Consider the following 27,803-nt stretch of genomic DNA (forward strand, 5'->3'; position numbering starts at 1 on the left):
CGCCATCTTGAAAAGTGCTCTCCGAAGGTCTACATTTTCGCGCCTGTTAGAAACAGTTTTAAACGCTTTATTTTCCTTGCCAAAATTTCATCTTAGCTCTGTCTTAGTATCGCTAAGGTCCGAGGCTAATGTTAAGATAAGCTACATGCTGGAGAGTCGGTGTTTACCCTTGTCTATTGGTAGGTACAACTGCAAGCTCATACACTTGGTGCTGAAGAGACGATTAGCCAGCAGTCTTTAGATAGCCGGCTAACGTTAGCTGGCTAGCAAAGAGCATACTTGGCCATCTTATCACTGCGCTGTCAGGCTGTGGTTTTTTTTAAGCTAAGAGGAGGCTAACGTTAACATGACACATTAGTGTTTTAAGGTACCTCGGGATCATATTTTGATTTTATTGTCAAACCTGTCAGCCAGTTAATATTACCCTCATATGTGACATATATTAGGGTAACTGGTTGAGTTCGATAGCACGGGGTTAGCTAACAATAGCTAGTGACGTTCCTTGTACCGGTGTGTTGTCTTTAACGCCTGCACCGTTAGTGGTAGATAGGTTTGGGCCTTAGGATGTAAACGAACTGGTAATGACGTGAATTAAAAAGGCTGCTGTTTTGATTCGTGTTTAGCCGAAATTAAAGCTAACCGTTAACTTTGCCTTCGAAGGTTGGTTAGCTGAAATTAAATACAGCCAATAACGATTGCGTTAAATGACTGCCTTTACACATACTTAAGGAAATTCTTATTATTTTTTTTAAACTGCTCAGTCTGTTGGTTCGGAACAGATAGTCAAGCCCAGATGAACCAGGTGATTCTGGGTGAATACTAAGTATTGCCACCCAGCTAAAATGTGATATCTTATTGCATGTGTATAGTTGTACTACATAGGCCTGAAATGTAGGTAGAGTGGATATTTAGATTGATTTTATTACGGGCTCGTAATGTTTATGTGCCTACGGTATTTTTATTATTTTCGCTCTATGGCGTATGTTCAGCTGTTTTGGGGAGTGATAGTTTTATCAAAATATAGGCGTTTTATAGTGTGAGTGTAGTGCAGTTTTTGTGTCAGTTGCATTGCTGAGTTAACACAAAATTCATAATAGCAGAAATATAATCGGCATCCAGATGTCTAGCCGCACTTGATTTGTCAAAGTAGTTTGGGGAGTCACAGCAGCCGGTATCCTCTATGTTTATTACACGCAGTTGCTACAGTCTCTTGGTAACAAGTCACTGTTCTGAATATAAGTAGGAAGGTGCTTTGTACAGTGGGTGAGCTTGTGATTATAGGTTGTCTGTGGTACAGAACAGGTAATTAGAAGACCTTTTAGGTGGGGAATCAATGAATAGGTCAAATGATGAGAGACTGCTAGTCACAAAGTGTTTAAAGATGCATACAATTTAAATTAGGTCTTTGCTAAGCGATTTATCTGGAGAAGTACTGCTCAAAGTTAGTTTAAAAATTAAAAGAAGGTTTACCTCCTTGAAAGCAAAATAAAAAGAAATGGGAATGGATTAATACCTCTCTACAGTAATGTACCGAACTGGCACACATCTCAAGAGTGTCAACAACAAATTTTCAGAATAGTTGCTAACAAGAAGCTTTAGTTTAATGTAACTTCAAACTTACGTGAATATAGATGAAATCAGAGAAAAGCTAAGATTTTGACAAATTTTCACAGGGATTTAATCAGACATCATAATCATATCATTAAGTCAGGGCTCTAGCATTGAAGAAAAGTGGACTGAAAGATGGCTTGAAAATAGAGGGTATTTACATTGGTCTTGATGGGTATTGTTTGTCACTTTTTCATATCTTTATTGCATGTTCATGAAGTTGTTTGACAACAAAAACTGAAAAACGTATACAAATAAGAGCATTTCCTTCAGAGTATTCGTATTATACACATTCTTAACATGGGAAAAACCAGGACATTGCAGCTTAGTTTAATTCCAGCCAATAGCAGCACTTCAGGCATTGTCATTGGCTTTTCATATTGTCTGTCAAAACATGGATTGAATGAGCTGTCACTTTTATAATGACTAGAGCAGGGCGATATGGCCAAAAATATTTATCACGATATATATTTGAAAATTTGCGATAACGATATAACTGACGATATAATTGATGCGAGTCAAAATACAACTCCACAACATTACTAGCGCAAAAAGACAACCTTCCATTTATTTTCACTTAAACAAGAAGCTGGTTTTTATGTACATTAAAGCTTTATAAAAATGTAACAGTGCAAATGCAAATTCCTTGCTGAAAGTTTAACCAAAAGGCATTTCCAGTAGAAATGGGCTGACATATCCTGAGCATAACCATGTATAATATCCACTGAAGTTAAAAAGAGGTGCTTTGCAACATTAAACTGCAGTGTGCAGTACTTATTTTTCGGACCATAAGGTGCACGGGATTATAAGGCACATTAAGCGAAACAAAGCAGTCAGATAAATCAAACTTTATTAAACTCATTCTTTTGCTTCCTCTACTTCTGTACCATTGATTCATTAATGTTGAATTCTCTGGCAGCTGCTCTATTCCCATGTTGTTGCAGTATATTAATGACTAACCTCGTATTGTGGATGGATTATCTCAGTTGTTCTCCTGACTGAAGTTTGGTCCGTTTACAGCATCCTGCCATGCGATTGCATTTGTCTCTAACTATCAGGAACCTTCACGTTAACTTTTATAAGTGGAAAAGTGTTAGTGTTCGTCCTCCAGCTTCACTGTTTATGTTATGCTAACATAGCTGTGTCGCTAGCGATCACGTAGCACATCATTATATACCAGCTAGCCCAACTTCAGTAACCCTACAAATGTCACTGCTGTTTAGTTTCCTCTCTTCATTTATGTTGGAAGTGATAGCAGAGCTGTACGTTTGATTTTTTTCAGAAATCTCTCAGTCAGAACATGCTATATCATGCTTAGGTAACTAGCGAGCTAACTTCCGCTAGCTTCCTGCTAACTTCTAACTCTGTTAAATGTAATAAATTTTGTTTTCATGGATGCCTGGAAGTTAAACTTCATAGTTACACCTGGTAAAGCAGCAATGCTGATCGTTTTATTAAAGATGAAAGAATTTAGACAGTTTTTAACTCTCAGTGATGCTGCAGTGTTCGTTTGACCTGAACGATACGGAGTTTAGGACCCAGATTACTCCCAGATTTAAGAGCATCTTAGTCCGACAAATACGACAATAACGACGGCCGCTTGCGTCTTCTGCATCTGACGGACAAACACCAAACCAGTTCCACATCACTGAAGTTGCACCATTTTTACAAACCAATTCTGGTTCATCTGTTTCACTCAACAATCGGCCATGTGCGTATGAAAACAAAGGCTCTGCACATGCACGTTTTACTCATATTCTATCGCGGTATTTCATTTTCCTATCGTTGCCTAACATTATACCGGTATTACCGTGAACGGTATAATATGGCCCAGCCCTAATAATGACCATGTTTTATATTGCTATTAAAAAGTTTTTTGCACGATAATTAATTGGTTTTATTGCCTAGTTCTAATTATGAGGCACAGATGAAGTAGTAGAATCATGTTAGCCTAGATGCAAGTCTTCATACCCAGTTGGTGATGAGAAAGAGACTGGGGAGTTTATTTATTTTTATATAAAATGAACGGTTAAAATAGTAATAATTGAGAATTTGTGCCTTTTTGTTCTTTAACTAGAGAAAGGTCGCTCTTTGTATGTGTGAGATTTCTAAATGCATGTAAGTTATTGTAGATTTCTTATTATTGGTGTTTAATGCCAGCTGGTTAGCCTCAGCTGGTAGTCATCTTGGGCCTTAGGTGGGCTACTGATACATCATTGACATTGTCTCTTTGACTCACTTGACCACTGTTTAATTTAAAAAAACAAAAAAACAAAAAAAAAACCCTATTCCAAACATGTAAAGAAAATCTGTGTAGCAGCAGTAAAATGTCTCCAAAATGCTGGTTCTTTCCTGTTGGCATTCTCCACGTTATGATAGCTCTCTGTAGCAACCAGTGTGTAGTAAACACAGAACAATGTAAAATGGATCAGGAGGTTGTCACCACTATCCTGTCCAGGTTTTTAAGTCAGGATGAGATGGATATCTGATCCAAATGTTGGGTGGGGGCATTCTTAAAGCCTTTAAGTTATGTAAGCACTTCTAAATGCTGCTGACTATAAGGCTAAGTTCACACTGGAGGTCTTAATGCTCAATTCTGATTTTTTTTTTTTTTTTGGTCCGGTTGTTCACTGGATGGCCAGGAAGCGTTCACAATGTCTTTTTGATTGTCTTCTCCGGCGCTGATAATTGGCGTCTGTCTTGTGTCAGTGACATAAAAGACTGATTTAATGCGACTAGGGCTGCCACGATTAGTCGACTAGTCACGATTACATCGACTATCAAAATCGTCGTCGACTGGTTTAATAGTCGACGCGTCGTTTGAAGCTTTGTAAGTAGGGCTGGGCCATATTATACCGTTCACGGTAATACCGGTATAATGTTAGGCAACGATAGGAAAATGAAATATCGCGATAGAATGGGAGTAAAACGCGCATGCGCAGTGCCTTTGTTTTCATACGCACATGGCCGATTGTTGAGTGAAACAGATGAACCAGAATTGGTTTGTAAAAATGGTGCAACTTCAGTGATGTGGAACTGGTTTGGTGTTTGTCCGTCAGATACACAACAAAGCACATTTTTTTGCAGAACATGCAAGCGGCCGTCGTTATTGTCGTATTTGTCGGACTAAGATGCTCTTAAATCTGGGAGTAATCTGGGTCCTAAACTCCGTATGCTTCAGGTCAAACAACACTGCAGCATCACTTATGTCTAAATTCTTTCATCTTTAATAAAACGATCAGCATTGCTGCTTTACCAGGTGTAACTATAAAGTTTAACTTCCAGGCATCCATGAAAACAAAAGTTATTACATTTAACGGAGTTAGAAGTTAGCAGGAAGCTAGCGGAAGTTAGCTCGCTAGTTTCGCTAGTTACCTAAGCATGATATTGCATGTTCTGACTGAGAGATTTCTGAAAAAAATCAAACGTACAGCTCTGCTATCACTTCCAACATAAATGAAGACAGGAAACTAAACAGCAGTGACGTTTGTAGGGTTACTGAAGTTGGGCTAGCTGGTATATAATGATGTGCTACGTGATCGCTAGCGACACAGCTATGTTAGCATAACATAAACAGTGAAGCTGGAGGACGAACACTAACACTTTTCCACTTATAAAAGTTAACGTGAAGGTTCTTCATGGTTAGAGACAAATGCAATCGCATGGCAGGATGCTGTAAACGGACCAAACTTCAGTCAGGAGAACAACTGAGATAATCCATCCACAATACGAGGTTAGTCATTAATATACTGCAACAACATGGGAATAGAGCAGCTGCCAGAGAATTCAACATTAATGAATCAATGGTACAGAAGTGGAGGAAGCAAGAAGAATGAGTTTAATAAAGTTTGATTTATCTGACTGCTTTGTTTCGCTTAATGTGCCTTATAATCCTGTGCACCTTATGGTCCGAAAAATAAGTACTGCACACTGCAGTTTAATGTTGCAAAGCACCTCTTTTTAACTTCAGTGGATATTATACATGGTTATGCTCAGGATGTGTCAGCCCATTTCTACTGGAAATGCCTTTTGGTTAAACTTTCAGCAAGGAATTTGCATTTGCACTGTTACATTTTTATAAAGCTTTAATGTACATAAAAACCAGCTTCTTGTTTAAGTGAAAATAAATGGAAGGTTGTCTTTTTGCGCTAGTAATGTTGTGGAGTTGTATTTTGTCTCGCATCAATTATATCGTCGGTTATATCGTTATCGCAAATTTTCAAATATATATCGTGATAAATATTTTTGGCCATATCGCCCTGCTCTATTTGTAAGATCCCAAAAGACGCAGGAATAAGTAGCAGGATTTAAGAGTGTAATAACGGACTGAAACAGAAGATGGCAGCACTGCATGTACAAGGATGCCAGCTGCCGTTAAACCCCGAAGAAGAAGAAGCTGTGTCCCAGAATTCATAGCGCGGCCCAGCTCAGTTTCCAACAATGGCGGCAGCTAGTTAGTTTTAATATTACTCTTATTATTCTTTCTGGGTCACAAAATAAACGTTTAACATATTTTCAGGCGAGAATGTAGCTGTGTAAACCTCAAATATCTGCTCAGTTTATCAAGACGCCAAATATTTTCAAAAGCGCTCCGACGTTTTCTGAGACGTCTGTTACCCACTAGCTCTATAGCTAGCCGGGGGCTAGGCTCACTAGAGCCGTGAGAACACCGGACTCCCGGCAAATCGTTTTCAAACCCACCGCCGTCTTTCGCTACTCAGGTTAAACATGATATATAAGTCACTTAGATAACTTAAAAATGTTATTGTTTGGCTTTCTTTCAGTGTTTTATTTGTTCCTGAGTAAATCGGTTTGGCTGAGATTAAAGTTTTTACACAGCTGAATAAACGTCAAGCAGACAGCTGATTATCAGAAGTGTGAGATGCTCGAGAATATACTCCGGTGTCCTGTTATATTTTAGATAGCAAGGAGTTTATTAAACTTCACCGAAACAATCTGCAAATTTAATAAACTATCATCTTGTCTTTATTGTTAGTTAGCACAGACCTTACACACTTAAAGCTGTAAGCAAATGATAGTTATATAAGAGCAGATACTGCTGGTGCAATAAGCTGTACGTTTTACCTCCAATGGATGATGATCTGATTAGTCGACTAATCGCAAAATTAATTGGTGACTAGTCGACTATCAGAATAATCGTTTGTGGCAGCCCTAAATACGACGTGACCCAGGTCGGATTTGAAAAAATTGGATTTGTGCTGTTCAAACTGTTATACCATGATCGGATATGCGTCGCATGGGGTCAAAAAAAGTCAGATTTGATGGCTTTCCCCCGCAGCACGCCGTGTAATAAATACTCACAAAGAAAACTGTGGCTGTTTCAACTTATGTAACACTGGACTCCAGGTACACGACGCCAGCTGAAAACACTTCACTCAAGTCGAGTTGCCCGAGATTCACAGAATTTACAGAAAATGTAAAATTTTTGTGATATATATCTGTGTCGGGACGATAAGTGTCTTATATCGGGATATGAGACTTTGGTCATATCGCACAGCCCTAATATATGCCCATCTGCTTTTGTCTTTCTCCCACAGGTGTGTTCGTGTTGAACTGCTGTATGTGCGCTTTTTGTGAGTGTGTCCATTACCACTATCTGCCTGCTTGCCCATCCGTCTGGTCAGCCTGGAATGGGCCACAACTCCCAAAGACTAGAACAAACCTCTTTTTAACCTGAGCTTTGCTGTGAGGACTCCAACATACTCACAGGTGAGCTGAAATAAGAACTGTTACTCGATTATTGAGTGATCCCTTAGTAAATCATTGCCCCTTAGATGAATCTCGATTGATAATGTTTCATTTTTGTGCTCATTTTAATGACTCACTTTTGCCCACAATCTGTTTTAACATATTTGTGTCCTTTTTTCATATATATGTATGTATGTATGTATTAAAGAACCAACATGTTTTGGAAATTTGACCTCCACACCACATCCCACATTGACACACTGCTGGAGAAGGAGGATGTGACGCTTACAGAGGTAATGGATGAGGATGATGTCCTGCAGGAGTGCAAGGCCCAGAATCACAAACTTGTGGACTTCCTGCTGAGACCACAGTGTATGGAGGACCTGGTTACCTTTATCACACAGGAACCCAGTACTGATGTTGAGGAAAAGGTTAAATACAAGTAAGGAAATGGTTATTAATTTCACAGTTTGACGAAGATGTATGTTGACATCAGGAACATTTAACCTACAGGATGTAGTTTTTCTGTAAACTTATCTGTGGTGCTAAATCAAAGTTGCGTAACTCCAGTGTCTAGCAAACTGCTGACATGTCCACAAAAGTTGAAATGTTAGCAAGTTTGTTCACAAGGCCGGAAGAAATTGGTCAAACTGAGATTTGGGAGCTTTTCCCCAAACTTCTGATTATGTGGGAAAATCCAGTTGGGAAAGCTTCACATCCAGTAGTCTGCTTTAAAATCACTCATTGCTTTAAATACTATGGTATTACTTGGACATATGGCTCCCACTTGAGCTATATGAATTCACAGGAGAATTATCTACACTTGTTTTGATCTGTTGTTCAAATTGTTTTTTGAAATATGGAAATCTGAAGAAAAAAGAAAAAAAGTTTGATTCTGTCTGGTGTACCAGTATAACTGAGGTTTGTAGAAAATTCCTGTTACACTACTTACAGAACCGATGGTGGCAGTGCTGCTGTAATTTAGTGTTTTCTCAAAATAAACTGGTGAAATGAAGCAACTAAACTTAAACTCTTGATCTCTGGTTGGATATAACTTTGAGAAGAACTCATACCTCTAGAATTTCCTGCATTTAAATATTTATCTGCTTTGTAATGAGCAGTGCTGTAACTATTGGAAAAACTCTAAAAGGGCCTTTTTTTTTTTCTTTCTTTTTTTTTTTAAACCCCTCAGGTATCCCAACATATCATGTGAGCTGCTTACATCAGATGTGAGCCAGATCAATGACAGACTAGGAGAAGATGAAAAACTGCTGATGAAATTGTACAGTTTCCTCCAAAATGAGCCGCCCCTCAACCCCCTCCTGGCCAGCTTCTTCTCCAAAGTTCTTTCTATTCTTATAGGACGCAAGCCTGAACAGGTAGGATTTTTATTTATTAATTTATTTCTTTTCACCAATGATGCCAACATGTAAAAATACTGAGAGGATAAAATGCTTTGCTACTTATAGGTGTAACAAAGTCTGTTTAAATCGGTATGACAAAACCTTGTCTTGTTTTTATTTAAAGATAGTTGATTTTTTGAGGAAGCAGGAAGACTTTGTAGACTTGATGATAAAACACATCGGGACCTCTGCGATCATGGACTTGCTGCTCAGGATGCTCACCTGCATCGAACCACAGCAGCTACGACAAGATGTTCTCAATGTGGGTAACAACAAAATGGTTCCCTCCTTTGCTAAAAATGATATCCTCTCAGGCAGTTTACACTAGAATATTACAGTCCACATTAAATTATATTGCCATCTGGTATAGTTTATTAACCGTTCTCAGTTGATGTTAAGGAATGAAGTGGACAGCAAAGGGTGAAACGTTGTGAAGCCTTTTTATTTAATAATGAAATTTTATGATTTCCTGACAAAGTTCTTTGTTTCTATTAGTGGCTGAATGAGGAGAAAGTGATTCAGAGACTGGTGGAGATGATACAACCTTCTCAAGATGAAGATGTGAGTTTCTTACATATTTTGCCCTGTACTTCCGGTATTCACCAGGGTATTCGTCAGGAAGTATACTGGTACTTATTTAATCATTGAAGACATTCAGATGTAATATTTACCAATATTAAACAATACTATATAAAGTGCAGAAAGTCACCTGGAGGGGTGCTGGGCTCTGTACCTATGTGCCCTCGGTGAGAGGCGGTGTTGGGGTGGGGGTTTCTCCCGATGGGAATTTCTTCCCTGCACTTTCAGTCATTCTATTTGACTGTGGGATGAGAGCCTCATTGGAGAGTTGGCTCACTGATCGAGGGCTGCAACAAATAGCCTCCTGGTCAGCTAGCAGGAGGGAAATACAAGACTGGAGGGCTTTTTTTTTTTTTTTTTTTTTTTTTTTTAAGCTGGTTAGCAGTGTTTTATTTATTTTTTTTCTTCTTGAAAACAGAGACACTCCAATGCATCACAGTCACTCTGTGAGATCATTAGACTGAGCAGAGACCAGATGTTCCAGGTGCAGGGCTCTTCAGAACCTGATCCACTTCTGTCCACACTTGAAAAGTATGTATTTGCTTCTTTACGAGAACTTGTCAGTATTGTACAGAATAAAACTATCTATGAGTACGTCGTTGGTTCAGTTTGTTTGTTTGTCTTCCTGTTTGTTAGCAGTCTGGTTTCCGAAATCTCATTTTCAGTTGTGTTACGATGATACCAAAAACAGCTCGAGCTGATTTAATTTTGGTGAAATTGGGTCAGGGTCACACCAAATGTGAAAATATCAGTGAAAACTTTATATGAGCCAGTAATTTTTATGGATACTTCACAACAATATCCTAGTCCTTGGGGGACATGAGTACCTGGGTTGGCTAAGTATTAGACCTTGATCTTCATTGTTAGTGCCCAAGGTCAAAGTTGATGCTGTAAAAAAACAAAACAAAAAAACCCCATATCATATGAAAGGGCATGCAGAGAGCTGTACAACACACTTTATTTTTTCAGTACAACACCCTATGGCATTGCAGTGACCCAATAAGAGGGAATGTATTGTAATAAAAGTGTCATTTAGTATAGCCCTTGTCCTTTTGGGGAGTTACGCTCTGAGTGCTCTTGTTTTACTGTGACGTAACCTTTGAACTCAGATATAAGATAATTGGTGTGAATTTTGATAACGATCAACCAGATCAAACTTTAAATCATTCTCTTGTGTCTATCTTTGTTTTTGTTCGATTTCATTGTCATTTTCTGCCATGCAAAAAACCTGCTTTCCCTCATTTAAGTGTCTGTTATCTTCCTCTTCAGGCAGGAGACAGTAGAGCAGCTGCTCTCTAATATCTTCGACAAGGAAAAGAACGAGTCTGCAATTGTCAGCGTTATCCAGATCCTGCTCACATTGTTTGAGACGAGGAGACCAGCGTATGTCTTGTCCTTTCATCTGCCAGTTGATATTTTTAATTTGACATGGGTGGAGATTTTAAAATAAATCAATTTTTAAACAATTTTTAAGCAACACAATACCGCTTGAAATGGGGAGCTAAATACCGCAAACATTCTTTCTGTCTTTATTGCAGTATACAAAGTTTACTTCTCCTATTTGGATCCTTAAATCATATAGTCCCAGTCTGAATCATGGTCCAAACTGTACTGGCAAGGCAACATTGTTTTGTTTTCTTTTTTGCACTAGTTCATGTGACTGGACATGTGTTGTAGGTTTGAGGGTCATATGGAGTGCCCCCCAGGGATGTCTCATCCATCATTCTCAGTGAACCACAGCATCCTCGAGGCTGTGAGACCCAGACTCAAAGATTTTCACCAGCTGCTACTCGAACCTCCAAAGGTAAAGACTATTTACAGCTGTGACTATTGCTCTGTTTGCAGATTTGCAGATTGTAGGTTGAAGATAGGTGGACTATGTTATATTTTTCAGGCCAAGTCTGCAAATATTGATTGATTGATAATACTTTATTTATCCCAAGGAAAATGACATTTGTAGTTAAGATAAACAATTTGCTTTCCACCATCAGAAGAATATGATGAAGACAACATGGGGGGTTCTGGACCCTCCAGTGGGCAACACCAGGCTCAATGTGGTCAGACTGGTCGCCAGTCTGTTGCAGAGCAACACACACAGCATCAATACAGAACTAATTAACCTCAACACACTTGGAGTTATACTAGTAAGTACTATCTTCTTTTTAGGGTGTGTGGTGTGGGGGCGGAGACTACAATCAATGCAATGAATTTCGATCTTAGACAAGTTCAAAAGTTTTCTGAAAATTTTTTGGGGCATAAATTTTCCACAGAAGTCCAGTTCAGAGTTTTTGGTCTAAATCTGAAAATCCTAACTTGCACAATTAACAGAAAGTTTTATCCCTACACTTCAAACTTCCACACCATTCAAGTCAATGTCCAATCCCAGTAAATTGTTGCATCCCGATGTTATGCAGCCATCTGCCACCAGATGGAGCATTGTTGGGAAACTGGAAGAACTGGAAGAGGTGGCTGATAAGAGAGTGGTCTGGACTTCCCCGCTGCCCAACCCCAGATAAGCAGAAGAAAATGGATGATTTAACTTTTTGTTGTTTTGGATTTTATTTTTTAGCAATGTGGCTGGCCTGAATTTTCAAACGGCCTGCATCATTCATAATGCACGACACACAACACATCGCTTTTCAGTATTTCGTGGTTTTTTGTTTTGTTTTTTTTGTTTGTTTTTTTTTGTTTTTTTTTTTTAATAAAAAAAAATACTTAGCTTAAATCTGGCCATCCAGTTATCACTTGTCATGTATAGTGGCAATGCACAGGGAGCCTACATGTCCACCATGATCCGGATATAAGATCTCTGCCTGTGAGGAGACATGACAGATTTTTTCCTTCATAGTTTGTGTCAGCTATGTCGGCAAAAAAAACCTGGAAAACCTTTGGTTGTGGTTCCCCCTAGTTTTATTCTGTCCGTCGGTTTACTAATGCGACCCGTGGCTCAGGGGGTTGGGAAGCGCATCTGTAACCGGAAGGTCGCCGGTTCGATCCCCGGGCTCTCTGTCCTGGTCATTGTGTCCCTGGGCAGGACACTTTACCCTACTGCCTACTGGTGTTGGTCAGAGGGGCCAATGGCGCGATATGGCAGCCTCGCTGCTGTCAGTCTGCCCCAGTCTGCAGCTGTAGCTACAATCGTAGCTTGCCTCCACCAGTGTGTGTGAATGCGAGAGTGAATGAATAGTGGCATTGTAAAGCACTTGGGGTGCCTTGAAAAGCGCTGTATAAATCCAATCCATTATTAATGCGTCTCCTTTTGTACTTGTTTTTGTTTTACTCAACAGGATATGTATTTCAAATACATCTGGAACAACTTCCTCCACATTCAGGTGGAAATCTGTACAGCCATGATACTGGCTATGCCTCCTGCCCCCATAGACATCCAACCAGACACAGAGGCAGAACACGTGAAGGAAAGCATCCTCATCAAACATGTAAGATTGAAATACTAGAAGGGGAAAACCACACTTTTTAGTGTGTGTGTGTGTGTGTGTGTGTGTGTATAAATACACATATGTATATGTGTCCATAACCTGTTTATACAGGCCTATACGAGCAACAGACTTGGAAGTTAACTATACGTCACGTGAGCTGTCTGTCAGATATTTCTTTGGTGTATTTAGTATCTTGTGTTTTTCTCCACCAGCTGTTTCAAAAGTGCCAATTTATACAGAGAATCATTGATGCCTGGAGCTCCAATGAGAAAGAACAGTAAGTATTCTTGTTTGCACTAAAAGCATAATACTTGTGTTTTATTGGTCATGGCGCTAGCACCCTATTAAATATGCTAATACTACTATTGAACCTTGTTTTAGGGCAGAAGGTGGGCGGCGACGAGGCTACATGGGTCACCTGACCAGAATAGCCAACTCTATAGTTCATAACTGCGACAAAGGCCCTAATGGGCCGCAAATACAACAGCTCATCTCTGGTGAGGAATTACATTTCTTTGAGTGCTCATCTAGCACCATCATGTGTTGTTACTTTCCTGTAAAGTGTAGGTTTATCATCGATAGGTCTCATACTGACCAGGAACACATCATCATCAGCACACTAACGTTTCTAAACCCTAGCTCATATTCCCCTTCGTTACACTCGTATTTTAGGAAGGACAAAAAGCACTTCCATGTGAGGGGAAAGAGAAGAGCTGGCTTTAAAACACAAGAAACTGTGGAATAGAATTTGGAGCATGAATGTTTTGTTTATTATCTGGGTTTTATAATTATTGGACACTAAAATCATAACTGAAAATAAAGTGAGAGATGTGCTTACCCATAATTTGAGAATAACATTGTTATTCTACTTTGTTGTAAAGGGGCTCAGGGGGTAGCACTGTCTTCTGCCAGTAGTTTTGATAGCTGTGCTCTTTATGTTGATGTAGTGTGTGTGTGTGTGTCTGTGTCTATATAAATTTCATGTCTGTGACAGAGCTCCCTGCAGAGGATCGAGAAAAATGGGAATCTTTTATTTCTGGACAGCTGGCTGACACAAACAAAAGAAACACTGTTGACTTGGTGAGTAACAACACGAACATGAAAAATAGTAAAGCTTTCAGGTTTGTTTTCATGCTGAACCATTTAACAGCTAAAGTGTTTTGGCATAGCATTAAAATGTTTTTAATGTAAATTTTAATTGAAAATAAACTGCTAGGACAAATGAGGAAAAGATGAGCCAATGATTCAGTTTAAAATATACTGTCCAGCAAGACATTGAGAGTCAGTAAGTTATTATGAAGTTGAACTTTAATGTCAGCCAGACTGATTTCCCTGGGAACAAAGCATGAACTAAGCATCACCTGTATATAGCACTTAAGTAAATTCTATCCAATGTTTATCCTCCAGTCAAAGGTGAGGTCAGATGTTGGGGTCTGTTGACAACCTGCTGTGACAGTTTCAGTATTTCATGACGCACTGTAGCACAGGAACCATGAGATGATAAAATGGTGAAATAATTATATTTTTAATAAAAGTGTACTTCTAATTTTAATGTAAGCAGAAATTATAGTTTAATGATTATGTTATTTAATTTTGGCACTCTTTGCACTCCATAAGCAGGAGATCATTTTGTATTAAATGTCATGTTTTCTCAGGTAAATACACACCACATCCATTCTTCCAGTGATGATGAGGTGGACTTTAAAGAGAGTGGTTTTCACCAAGACTCGTCTCTTCAACAAGTAAGATTTAAACACAGATGCAAATGGATGAAGGCACACAAAGCAGACCCATGGGCACATAAACCCAGCTCATGTAGAGGTAGCCTTTCTGCCTAGGGGGCCAAATCAAAACCTTCTATATATTAAAAGTTATTGTCAAAAGTGTTTTTGATGATTGGGGGGAGACCCTAGGAAATTTAAATGTGCAGTACATACATGTCAACTTCTTTTTAAATTTTGTCCACTTCATGCTTCACAAGAGAAATTGAAGTCCTCCAAAGTGCATCAGGTTACTTTGTTTGTTTTGGGGTTTTTTTTCTTCTTCCCCCTTGACTTGGCCAGCTGTTGATTTCAGTGGGTACTCTGTGTCCATGGGTCCTGCACAATAACTCTGTCATCAGTGTAGCAGTAGAAAATTCAAAAATGAATGTACTTTAAACATCTATCCTAATGTATGTTATGTGTGTGTGAATATAGTATGTGTATACATGTTCTTTGTACTGCAAGTAATGACATTTTTGGTGTAGAGCCAAGAGTATATCATTATCGTTGGTCCTGGGTTTTGCCAGGCCTTTTCTGATTATCAGATGCAACAAATGACGTCCAATTTTATTGAGCAGTTTGGCTTCAATGACGAAGAGTTTGCTGATCAGGACGATGTTGTGGAGTGAGTACTTTTCCTACATTTGCTATTTAAGTATTACCATGTAACACAAAAGGTACAGCACACTACACTACAAGCTGGTGGGTCATTTTTTTCACTGTTAATTCATTCAGTTATAGAATATTTGCATATGACTTTTAAAATAAAGGTCTTCAATTTAATTTCTTAATTTTGAGTCATTCATTGGCTTGTGAAGGATTTCCATTCTAGCCCTAAACTCAATTTAAAAAGCATAAAGCTTTTTTTTTTCTGAGTAATTTAGATTTTCATTTTTATATAGAAAGAAATGTCATCACCAGCGACACCATTTTATGCTTTATCATTAGCCTGGTACAATGATCACGTCAAAGGCAAAAATTGGCTCAAAGAAGAAATCATATCCACCTTTTTCTGCTGTCGTGGGCCGCCTCTTTTCTGTCTTTCTTAGGGTGAGCTGGAATGGGCATGCTTGTGGTTTTGCCTTTTATGTCACTTGTTTTTCAAAATGCCTGGGAGTGGATCAGTGAAGTACAGCTTTCTTACATAATCTTAGGCTTCTGGTGACCTTAAGTTATTCTTGTAACTTTTAGTTACAAGAATAACTTTTCTTTTTACTTTCTTTTCTTCCGCTTTAATTTAATTTAAAAAAAAAAAATGGCATCAGTAAAGCGCTTAGGAAGAAAAGATCTGCTCTGAGTAGGTAGCTATATGAACACCTGTCGAAAAGCATGCTTGTTAGAAACATAAGACTCATACATGGGGGATGCATAAATACAATGGACCCATAGCATTGACCAACCTACCTCAGTGATTGAATGTTTCCCAGAAAGGCTGAAAATGCACATTGACCACAGACATGACCTCTACAAATTCTGTTAAGCATAATATTATTTAATGTTAGTGTAATGAAAATTTGGCGAGATCTCTTTTAGAAAATAAAGCTGTTATTCACTGAGGTCTTTAACTGATGTACCTGATAATGCTTCTGCTCTAGCTAATCTAAAGTGTCTAAAGTGGTGTGCCTCCTGTGCCATCATGATGCCTGGAACATATCTGATGTAGCCTAAAAAAAGAGAGGACTTGACTTTCCTGTAGAGATGTACACAGCATAAAACCTCTGCTTCTTTGCTGTAAAAGAACAGTGCATTGTATACAGGGCAGATGTTGGCAAGTTATTATAAGTGGTCACACAGGTGAAAAACATAGATAATTCCTTCATTATTAGTTGTTTCAATAGTGTATATCCAACTGCAATATGCATGATGAGTTTTATATTTATTGTATTTTCATCTTTGTTAGAACTAGGCTAACAATAAAAAAAACAACAAAAAAAAAAACATGCTTGGGCAAAAAGTGATTGCTTAGTGGATGGTAAATTTTCAGCAAAATCTTATGTGACTACATCAGAATATCAAAGTAGAGACTAACAATGTTGGGTTCCTTGTCTGCATTGTTTCCTCTACCTGGAAATGTAGCTTTTCTTAGCTTGGTCAGTTTAAAACATGGAACGGGGACATAAAGAATCAGGTGGTGATTAAAAGTTGTTTATTTTGTACTGGCTGCTTGAAATATTAAACAAACTTTTGCTGTGTCCTAGAATTTGTCTGTGTGGGGTCATTTGGAGACGAGTTAAAGGAAAAACAAGTGTCTTGATAAGGTGTTGTGCCAGCAGTGTGACTTGGCATTGTTTGTCCAAGTCTATGAAATTCTACACAGTGGTTAAGCAGCACAAATGATATTCCCTCGTTTTGATGACGCCAAAAGTTCAGCTGGCTTTTGAATCTGGCAACTAAAGGTCATGGTGTTTGAGTCACATCAGTCATACTTATTAAAGCCATTCTTTCCCTATGGATGGGAGCATTAACATCTCGGCAACAACTTGCATCATTGGGAGTGCTTCATCACTGGTTTAAAAAAAAGATCACTCTACAACTAAAATGTCTCCCACAGCAACGGCCAAAAGATTCCCCCATTGTAGGAGGGAATCTGGGGTTTTTCCTTTAATTTGTTGCTTGTCTGTATGTGGATGCCTAACAAATCTAACTCAATAAAACTCTCTCTCTTTAACCTTGCAGTATTCCCTTTGATAGAATATCAGACATCAATTTTTCACTGAATACAAATGAAAGTGTAAGTACTTTGATTATTAATCTAAAATTCATAATGTTGAGAGTAAAACTCTTCTGGAATTAGTTAAAATATTTTTAAAGGCATGATGTGCATATCCTGATGTTGATATTAATTTGGAAGCAGATGACAAGAAAGTGAGAAAATAAAACTGCTGTAGAATACAAACCTTGAAGTAATTTTTTTTTGTACTTCAAACAAGCCTCTAGGTATTCTTCAGGAAAAGAAATGACAGCATAATGCTGTGAAAGATGCCTGAGGCCTGCTTTCTAAGTGAATGCTTCACAGCCTAGGGTTTTGTTCTGTAAGACTTTACTTTGTATGTGCATGTGCTTTAAGCACAACCGATGACACTCTAATTTTGACATGTGTGTAAATTTTCTCCAGGCAAATATCGCTTTGTTTGAGGCACGCTGTAAGGAGAAAATCCAGCAGTTTGAAGATGCTGGTTCAGATGAAGACGATATCTGGGATGAAAAAGATGTCACCTTTGCACCAGAGGCACAGAGACGCCCCAGGTGAGTCAGACACACATGCACCAAGAAAATGAACTTATTTATTTTTTTTTTGCAACTGAACTGAATTGAGTTACTGAATTAACCTTAATGGCCTCATTATACTATCTTTCCACTTGTTTTTAAATTATTTGTTACTTAATGTTTTCATTAAGGGGGCGGGGTTGCCTTCATTTGATAGCATTAAACAGGACTATCAAGTCAAACATGGGCATAGTTGTAGTGCTGTGAGAGCAAGCTGGTACGGATGTGAACCATGTGCCACCAGATTTTGAACAACTAAAACATTCAAGTGGTAGGAATGATATAGCAGGTTTTCTCATGAATTCATATGGACACTGTATTTGATCTTATAGTGATTCATTTTTATTAACATCAACGTCAGAAGCTATTTGTAAAACTTTTTAGTCTTGTTTAAGGATAATTTGTTGTGTTTAGAGTTTTTTGCTTTTTGTGTGGTTGCTTTAGAAAAGTGGTAGTTGTATCACCATTGCTGTAGTCATCAAAAAACCTTTGTATTATCAGCTTGTTACTTCAGTATTTTTAATACAATGGTAATAATAATCGTTATAATATTTAAAATCAACATAATATGAATAATGTCATCAGTACTTGGATAAGAAACATCTATAGGTTTGTCAGTGTTAGTTGTAAATCACACACAAATTCATTCACAATGGAAAGATGAGGGAAATGAGAAAGGTGAAGGTCGTATGGCTCTGAATACATATTTTAGTGGTCAACAAGGCCAGCATTACATACTTATTATGCAAAAATACAAAAAAATGTGTTTATGTGAACTGTAAGTTCCATATAGGAGCATATATACAGATAAATTGTTTTACAAAACGCCACCAGAGCAGCCTGTTTATTTAAGCTGTATCAATAAAATCCTGATATCAATTCCTGCTGAATTGTATATTCTGTTATTTATTTAGTTATTTATCTATTTATTTTTAATCTCACTCACAGTATAAAGAGGACAGCTCAGATCTTTATTCTAATACTTGATCTGTCCATCACAGGAGTTCAGGCAGCACAGACAGCGAGGAGAGCACAGACTCGGAGGAGGAGGACGTGAAGAGGGATCAGTTTGAAGCTTCCAACCCCAGCAACGATGACAGAATGGAAGTTGACACAGGTTAGTGGTTTTGAGACAACCACATGTAAGACTCAAGTACACAGTGGTAGCCTAATGACAAATTGTCACAAGCGTTTTTATTTATTTTATGTTTTGCCTCAACTTGATTTTAGGATCAAGATTAAACTAAGATTAATTTAAAGTTATAGAGTGTAAAATCTCACTGCTGGTCAGTAGATTGCTGTCAGCTGAGTTTTAACCCCTCCCAGTTCGACTGAATAATCAAATCAACTCCTTTAGATCAACCCCGAAGAATCAGTAACAGTTGCTTTCATTTTCTCCACAATGGCCGCTTCCAACTGGCATGTTTTTAGCATATTTAAATAATATCAACAATAAATTGCGCAATAAGCAATAAATTATGTTGTTTTTTTTATTTATTTAAAAAAACAAACACTGAGCCAGTAAAAAAAAAAAAATGGCAGTATTTTACTTTTTTTTTAATTTTATTTTTTAAAACCCCTCACTATGTAGGCATTGCATTGTGTAATCACGAATAATTAATCACGATAATTAATTGGAGTTATTTTCAGTTTATGCGTGAATTAAAACGTATATATTTGGGGTTGTTTTTGTTGTTTTTGTTTGTTTGTTTAGGCCCAGTGTGGACGGCAAATTTTGATGATATCCCTATGGACACGGGTACATCCACAGCTTCAAACTCCAACCCCAGCAACCCAGCTCCATCCTCTCCCTCCACCTCCCCTGATACAGCATGGAGCTCCTCTCCTGCAGCTAACTCAAACTCAGAAACTGGCTGGGCTGATTTCTCCAACTTCACTCCTGTCAAGTAAGATGTCCTGACTTACCGTGGGTCTGTTTTTCTGTCTGCAGTGTTGCAGTTTCTGGAATAAATAATTTGTGTTTAAGATAGCCGTGAAACTTGAAAGTGCTTTATAAATTTATATTTATTTTTCAGCCCCAAAGACCCCCTGAGATGCAACTCTCCTGTTGCTATGGAAACCAGTATAGAAACAATTGACCCTTTAGGGGTTAACGCACCCATGCAGTCTGAAGGTGAGATATGCACAAATGCATGTCCTTCAGTATTCTTGTCATCTGACAAGGGAAGTATCCAGAATTTCCTGAACTTGATGATGTTTCTTATATTTCTTATATCTTTCTTATATTAGGGGTGAATGTAACCCATGTTGAGGTAGCTGTTGATGCTAAATCAGTCTAATTGACGTTGATTGATTGATTAGACCTGACACCTAATGTCACATTTCTTAACATCCCTCAGACTGTGATGGCTGGTTGGGCACGAGTGTGGCTTCTCCAGCTGCCTCTGCACCTAGTGATTGTGGGAGCTCTAAGGCAGAGGAGGAAGCATCTAGCTCTGAGCACCGCAGCATCACAGAAACGGTCATCAATGGCTCCATGAAAGAAACAGTCAGTCTCACTGTTGATGCCAAGACTGAGACCGCCGTTTTCAAGAGGTTCGAGAATCACTTGCACACAAAAGAATTACGCTTCAGACTTATGGTGATGAGAGTGGTGCCAGTGCCAGTTGGAATTCTGTGATTATAGGCATGGGTTGGCTGGTTTTAACTGGTGTGTCTTATGGGATGCGGGGCTGGCTCATTGTAGCTTCATGCCAGAAGAAAAACTCTTAAGCTACTGAGGTAGTCCTACTTTGTGAATAACTCATCTTAACTAGGCTGTAGTCAGTGTAAATTCTTAAAAATTGTTATCACTTTAAGAATTTACTTATTTATGAATACAATCCCAGTTTAGTTATCTGTGCCTCAATGAGGATTAGAGGCTGATCTGATAAATGATTCCTACTTGACCTGGTCCATTGCACTGCCATAAAGAAAGGGGCCTATAAACTGATTCAGTTTTTAACACTGACTATTCTTTCTTCCGCTGTCTAGACTGTAGTGACTGTAGCTAACATAAGTTCTTTACACTATTGGTGTTTTGAGACTTTAGATACAACCACTATAGATCCTGTGACATTTAATTTGTGTGCCCTGTCATGGGTTAGTGTAATGTGACATGATAATGTGGACAGCAGAAAATAGGATTTTGGGGGGATTGGGGTTGATATTTGAACACTAGTTTGTTTGTGTTTTACTCCTTGATAGCCATTTGATGTTCAAAAATCCAAAGTAACTGAGGTCTTGCCTTACACAAACTGGGGATACCAAGTTTTGAATGCCACTTTTCTGTCCTACAAGCTTAAAAAGTGCCTCATAAAAAGTCCCTTTCATGGTGAAATCCTTGTTTCCTGAACAGTCAGGTTTTAAAGTTGGTTGTCCTCTGTCCTTCCGTCCCTTTGTTGATGCTGCATCATATTGTCTGTCTGCCTGAGTTGATAACAGCAGTGTAATGAACTGAGCGACACTTACAATCTGAGCTTCCCCTCTCTCTCTTGCTGTGCGTTGTGGGTGTGGTCTTCTTCAGAGTGTTGAAATCTTATCGGTATGTACAGCCAATCAGAGATCAGCCTGCAGCCGTGATGTAGTCTTGTTGTCACGTCAACCACCAACTTTTCTTTCGGAATTTTGATCTTCTTTGGTTTCAACTCCTTGTTTGTTTATTTCATTATCTCCATTCTGCATGTGTTTTTATCAAAGGTGTGTTTTTCTTCTTTTCTTTCTTTTCTTTTTTTTTTTAGTGCAGTTTTTTTTTTTTTCCTTTTTAATTTTGCCTTGATCTTATTCAGATTACTTTTATTCTAACACTGCAACACAATCTCATTCTTGGCTGAAATGTTCCAGATGAAATTGGCCCAAAGTAGAAACCAGTTCTCTGAAGTGGCCTCAGTTGGATTTTTATTGGTTACATACAGCTTTCTAAATATATTTCTCCATATGCTTGTTTCATTGGTGTGCTTTTCCCATAGCTGCCTTATTTTTTTGGCTTTAGCAAATAGACAGTGTGTCCATCCTGCGATTGTGACTTATTAGAGAGAAAAACAATACTACTTTTGCAAAATACAAAAGCAAAATGTGGTGATTGTATTCTGACTGAAAAACTACTTTAATACAGAATAAAAACATGTACACGTCACAGCTCACTCTTCACATAATAAAACAAAATTTGATATTGGCTGTAATACAACTAGGGCTGTTCGATATAACGATGTATATCGGATGACAATATAAAAACGTCTATCGTTTCATTTTACGCTATCGTTTGTTTCGTGGTGTCGTAAAATAAACTGTTTACAGCAATATTTTTTTCATCATTTTGATGATCACTGTAGTGGCTATCTTAATTTCTTAAAGTTCTCTCTTTCTCTTATATTTAATATAACCACACTACGGACGGACAAGCGCCTATCTTTATGTGTTGTTGTTGTTGTTGTTGTTGTTGTTGTTAGCAACAACAACGACGGTAAAACCATCGAGTGGCTCCGCTGTCCACTTGTTTGATCCTGTTGAGACTTTTCAAAATAAACTGAATCACGTGAAAGGGTATGCAGAAAGTTTACGGATGAGAAGCAAAAAAGAGCCGTCAGGTGCTAAAAAATAAACCTTCGACTCAAACTTTGAAAGAAAACGATGGCCGTTACAACTTATGTCTAAAAATGTATAGTTTCATGCATCGGTTAAAACACTGGACTCCAGGTAAAGGACGCCCAGCTGGAAACACTTCACGCAAGTTGAGTTGCTCGAGATTCCAAAATTTACATAAAATGTTACATTTTTGTGATTTATACCATTGTCAGGACGATAAATGTATTATATCGGTATATGAGATTTTGGTCATATTGCACAGCCCTAAATACAACCATTCTAAATATAACAATAACTGAGGTAGATTCAAATAGAAAGATTTGTGCTTTAATGTGTTGCTAATTGAATCAGATTTCAAAACAACATGTATTTGTTTTTCTGTACTATAAATTCCAGAAAGTAACGTTTTCTCTTTTTTGGTACTTGACTAAAATTACATTTACACAAGCATGACTATATGAGTTTGAATGTTTTTTGTGAAATTGTAAAATTCTGTTTTTAAAACATGTAACTGACTGCAGATTTTTAACAGGAGACCATAAACATTTGTTTTCTAATTTTACACATTCTGGGTACCCGTTATATAGCACCTTTTTAAATGTTTGAATAGATTTGGATGTTTGTGAGTGTTTTTAGTTTGATTGAGGCCTCATCAAGATGATTGGTGGTTCTCTGAGACAAAGCAAGACTGACGGCTGGTACAAACAATTTTGGTCTAATCAGTCTCTAGGCCTGTTTACTGTTTGCTTGCTAGCAACAAAGTAAAGACTATCATAGCTAAACAATCCAATCTGTTGACTTTCTCCATTTGCTGTACATTTTGATGCTTTTCCTACATAGACATCAGAGGTGTTCCATTTCGACATGACCATCCTTTGTTTTACTGTTCTTTCTGTCAGTCAGTTCAGCATGCTTCACTGTTGACATCTCACTGTTGTAATGGTTGGTGTGGTTCTGTGGAAAAAGTGACTAATTAGAAGGGATTCATACCAATGTATTAATGCATATGCTGTGTACTTGTGTGTTCCAGTGAGGAAGAGAAGATTGCTTCTTCAGAGAAGTACTCAGTAGTGGAGTATGTGGAGTCAGAGAGAGCAGGCATCAACAGCTCAGCCACAGCCTGCTGTCCTAAAACTGGGTCAGATATAGCACACACAGTCTCACAGTCACTACTTAAGTTTGTTTTTGTCTTATAAAAAGCCAGAGTCGGCACGTGCTCTGCAGTGTTCAGCGGTCGTCCGTCACACATTTGTCCCTGAAATGTGCAGGACTTTGCAGTATTCATTGCTACTATCAGATGTGCTTGCAGAATCTGATAGTCAGATTATGTTTCTTCATAACTTCAAGTGCATTAATAGTAATGAATCATCACATTCATCATTTCTGTTATATCGCCATCCAGATGCATCTAGCAGCTATGTCAGTGCCCCACGTTTCTCTGAGCTGTGAATAATTGCAGGCCTTTCCATTTTGGTTAAATATGAGCCTGGAAAATAAAAGATGTGATTTAAAAATTAGTAAATTGCTTTTGATTAAAAAATAGTTAGCCTAACAACAAAGTAAACAACTTCTTTCCTTCCCTTTTCAATTGGATTAGACCTTTTCCAGAAAGCAGGTCATTTAAAGTCTATGAATAGTTCCAGATTACCTTCAAAGTCTGCTTTACATCAGCTCAGTGAATGAGGTATTAAAACTGCATGGCAGACAGCTCCTTTGGGCTCTATGCCAACAGTTAGAGATAGTTGGGGTTTGGGGGAGAAATCCTGACTGAGTGATCTCCTCGTGTAACTAAACCTCTTAAGTCGAGTTGAGCATCGCACCCAGAAAATAAGTTCAGTATAACTCCTGGCCAATCAGAGCTTGGTCAGTTGCTCTATTGACTGGAATTTATTTATTTTTAAGAAATTATAGGTGTAGGAATTGATAAATGACAAGACAAAACTGTTTTGCTGCAAGATACAAATTATCTTGAGCTGATTTCCATTACAGCCTTTTCTAAACCGTTTCACATGTTCTGGTATTGTAAACTGAATATATTGTGTTTCTCTCCTTATTCATGTCCTGGCAAGTAGTGAGAAATGTCGGCCCATTGTGGAGCTACCCAATGGTCCTCTGGAAGAAATGTCCCCCACAGAGGAGGCCAAGTAAGTCTGACTGCCTTTGTGATTCAAGTTTGAATTTCATTAGAATATAATCAGTCTCTTCATAGTCTTCATTTATGGAGTGATATTTCCTTCTGTCTTCAAAAGGTTCCGTATCTATATCTCATTCCTCTTTTCTAGGCTCGACAGAAGTTCTGTGTCCTCTGAGCCAGCTGTAAACGGGCCAGCATGAGAGTCACTTAATGCCTGCCAATGGCCAGCCTGTTCTGCCATGCAGGGCCTTTCTCCTGGTCAGCCAGCAGAGGCTGCTGCTCACAGCTGTTCCAACCACATGCCCCATCAGGACCAGCAATACTCCCACCGTCTCATCACTGAAAGACAAATGGGCAGACAGGTGTACAGACACAAGATGGACTAAGAAGTAAAATGAGAGACACTCAAATGGATACGGAATAATTTTTTTTCTGCATTTGTTTATATACTATTGTACTTAGGAGGTGATGTGTGACTGATATCCTGACTCCCAAAATTAAATAGTAATGTTGCGATGGTTAAGGAAATGATTGTATGAATAAAATATTTTATAAAAGGAAAATGTATACAGAAGCATAAGTTGAATTACCACAGAGAGGAATAGCTGATTCATGATCAACCAATCACCATGTTGTTGTTATTGGCTGCATAACAGGCTGACACTTCAAGTTAGAGCTATATTTAAAATTTCTCCCCCACCGTTGATCTGTCTCTGAGCAGAGCTGCTCTGACCAATTGAAACAGTTTTATTTTTGTTGCAGCTAATTGCAAATGATTTTTCTCTTGTGATCTTCTGCATTGAATAACATTTGAGCTGTTTTGGTATGTTTCTTTCTAATTTATTATGGAGTTGAGATTGTAGTAACAAAAAGGGGAAAAAAATGACCATAGAGATATACCAACACTGTCTCTTTCTTACTGGCTGCTTTCATGCTAACTAGGTTCTTACCTCGCAGCTGGAAGGCTAAAGAGGAGATGTTTGTCACCACAACCTAAACTAGGAGCTATAAATGCATTAAGAATATGTTCGTTTTTTGTTTTTATCGCAAGTGCTCTTCAGATAACTGGTTTTCAGTTTGCTGGGTCTCCCTTTAGATTGCATTATATTTTTTAAAAATGTCGTTCCAAGTTGAATATTCATCTCCAATGTGCAGAACTGTCAATTCAGCCTGCTACTATAGTAAAATTGAAAGGCATTTAATTGCCAAACTATACACAGAAGTAGAGGATAAATTTATTTAATAATAAATAAATACATTTTGCCAAAACACACAGCTGCCACATGGGGTAGGCCCAAACAGCTACACAATCTACAGTCTGTAACTCTGTCAGCTGTGGAGGGCGAGCAGATGGAGCTACTGTGTGTAGTCCCACCATCTCGGCATTAGAAAGATATTGACTGGCAAGGCTTGGCTCTGGAGGTTTCCTCTATAGGTAAGAAAGTGTTGGTTTTCAAAATATGATTTTTTTTTTTTTTTTAAGTCAATATCTGTACTGTTCAGCTCAAGCGCACATACTCTATAAAAAGGTTTGAGTTTGTGATTTCCCATTGAATGCAATACATAATTTCTAATGTGTGCTAGGGACAGCACTTTTCATGCCTCATACATCATGTGGAAGCTGTGTGTTTTCTGCGTTACCTTTTGCAAGATTGCCTTGTGTCCACCCTCATGGGCTTACATGTGACAATCAGGTGAAATTGTTTCAGCCAATGACTGTGTGCCAGCAGGTGACACTGTTTAGACCGTACAGTGGGTGAGGTGGAGGTACTGCTGTAGAAAGTTTGGGCAAAAAAGTTTAATGGTGACTTCAAATGATGTACTCTGTCAGCCAGTCTAATCAATGAAAGCAAACATTCCTGCTAGATTACTTTGTAATATGAATGGTGACATTTTACTTTTTACCTGCAAGTTTTTAAGATAAAATGATAAGGATTACTTTTACAGTTATCACATCAGACGCTCTGTAGTGTTTTAGCGTCTGGTATGTGTTCATGTGTAAGTTATTCCTGCAGAGCAGGAGGTCCAGCTTGAGTAAAGCACCCAAGTTTGAAACAGTTTTATTTCTATTTTCATTGACTTCATTCTTGTTCATCAATGTTTTGTTGGGAATCGTTCTTCACTTTAAAACCACATTCATAAAGCATTATTTGGAAAATGGTTTGATTTATTTTGGTCTCCAGTTTTAGAGGTGGCAGCTGGATCCTGAGGTGTATGTTGTGTTTGGGGGGTTCTTAACATTATAAGTGTCTAACTTTCTTTTTTTTTGGTTTGTTTTTTTTTTTTTTTAATTTGACCAACCGTTGGTGCCCTGGGCAAAACCAAACACTGGCTTATCTTGATTGGCACTATTACTGCAGAATGTGTCCACACAGGTTTGACTCTTGTATTGAGCACTAAATGCACCAATCACCAATACTTGTAGGATTTTAAAGTGGACTTGCCATGCTAGTTTCCAGCTCTGTTCTTTCTCTTGGACACCTGGACAACCTAAACTGCTGTGTAACCACCTGACTTAGAATAAGAAGCTGCAGATAATATGATGGTAAAAAAACAGACTTCAACTTGCCTTCTCTTCTTTGCTTTAACCCCTTACTTTGCTCTCACCAAATTAGTTGAAACGTGGTTCCTAAGGAAAATGGTTTTGTGACTTGGTTTTCTGTACCAGGATTGGAGATGAAATGAGAGGTTTACAGGTAATGGTTCACATTCACTGCTCTGTTCAGTTGTGCATATTTCTAGACTGTCAAAGGCACAACCCATTTTCTGTTAGATTAAAGCTGTCAGTGGAAACTCGAGTCGGTTTAATATACTGATGTATATTAAATGGTGGTAATCGCACCCATTTTCCTGTCCTCTTGGGCTTTGCTTTGAAGACCAGCACCACATTTTGCACAAAACCTCTAGTATCACCGAGACCTAATTAGCAGCGTTACGGTAAATGTGAGAAATCATTGTGTTTAAAGTTAACAGAGGTTTTAAGATGTTTCTCCATTAGAATTTTTGGAGTTGGCGCATCAGGGGTTGCAGTGTTTAATTGCTCATGTCAGACCACATGACACACTTGTGCTTCCAGTGTAAATGATAAACACGCCTTTGTCATTGTGCCGGTTTTAAAACCGAAAACTGAGTTTTCCTACGCGGCTTCAAACCATCCTCCTAACGGTTATTTCGCTCCGGAAGTTGTGGTGTGTGCGTAATATACACAAACGATGAGGATGAGAGGAGCCTCCATGGTTGTTTCTCTGCTGCATTATTTGAACACTGCCCCCAAGCGACATACACGTGGAAGAAACCACACTAAACCTGCTTACACACA

General features: G+C 38.3%; 1 protein-coding gene across 8 annotated transcripts; it reads left to right on the forward strand.

The window, feature by feature from the left end:
* On the forward strand, positions 1 to 26,547 carry ppp6r3 (protein phosphatase 6, regulatory subunit 3). 8 transcript variants are annotated; one of them, XM_012920464.5, is made up of 26 exons: positions 1 to 179; positions 7,167 to 7,338; positions 7,526 to 7,759; positions 8,510 to 8,696; positions 8,845 to 8,982; positions 9,216 to 9,281; positions 9,718 to 9,830; positions 10,569 to 10,682; positions 10,977 to 11,103; positions 11,291 to 11,443; positions 12,587 to 12,736; positions 12,949 to 13,013; positions 13,118 to 13,233; positions 13,731 to 13,816; positions 14,392 to 14,478; positions 15,045 to 15,124; positions 17,176 to 17,230; positions 17,615 to 17,745; positions 18,768 to 18,883; positions 19,481 to 19,673; positions 19,803 to 19,900; positions 20,127 to 20,322; positions 21,293 to 21,310; positions 23,381 to 23,488; positions 24,420 to 24,494; positions 24,633 to 26,547. In XM_012920464.5, the coding sequence occupies exons 3-26, from the start codon at positions 7,533 to 7,535 to the stop codon at positions 24,682 to 24,684; spliced, it is 2,751 nt and encodes a 916-aa protein (XP_012775918.1). In that variant the 5' UTR covers positions 1 to 179; positions 7,167 to 7,338; positions 7,526 to 7,532; the 3' UTR covers positions 24,685 to 26,547. The 8 variants fall into 8 exon arrangements, with proteins under 8 accessions (XP_012775918.1, XP_023011455.1, XP_023011453.1 ...); XM_023155687.3 differs by having other exon boundaries at positions 15,078 to 15,124; XM_023155685.3 differs by having other exon boundaries at positions 2 to 179; positions 15,027 to 15,124.
* The last annotated feature ends 1,256 nt before the right edge of the window (positions 26,548 to 27,803 follow it).

This window comes from Maylandia zebra, linkage group LG7 (assembly GCF_041146795.1).
Source record: "Maylandia zebra isolate NMK-2024a linkage group LG7, Mzebra_GT3a, whole genome shotgun sequence".
Lineage (NCBI taxonomy): Eukaryota > Metazoa > Chordata > Actinopteri > Cichliformes > Cichlidae > Maylandia > Maylandia zebra.

Bases quoted from the DNA above. Each gene is read 5' to 3' on its own strand.
- ppp6r3 (XM_023155685.3), top strand. From the start codon at position 7,533: ATGTTTTGGAAATTTGACCTCCACACCACATCCCACATTGACACACTG. The intron at 7,760-8,509 runs GTAAGGAAATGG...TAAACCCCTCAG, and splicing joins GAGGAAAAGGTTAAATACAA to GTATCCCAACATATCATGTG. The intron at 17,231-17,614 runs GTAAGTACTTTG...AATTTTCTCCAG, and splicing joins CACTGAATACAAATGAAAGT to GCAAATATCGCTTTGTTTGA.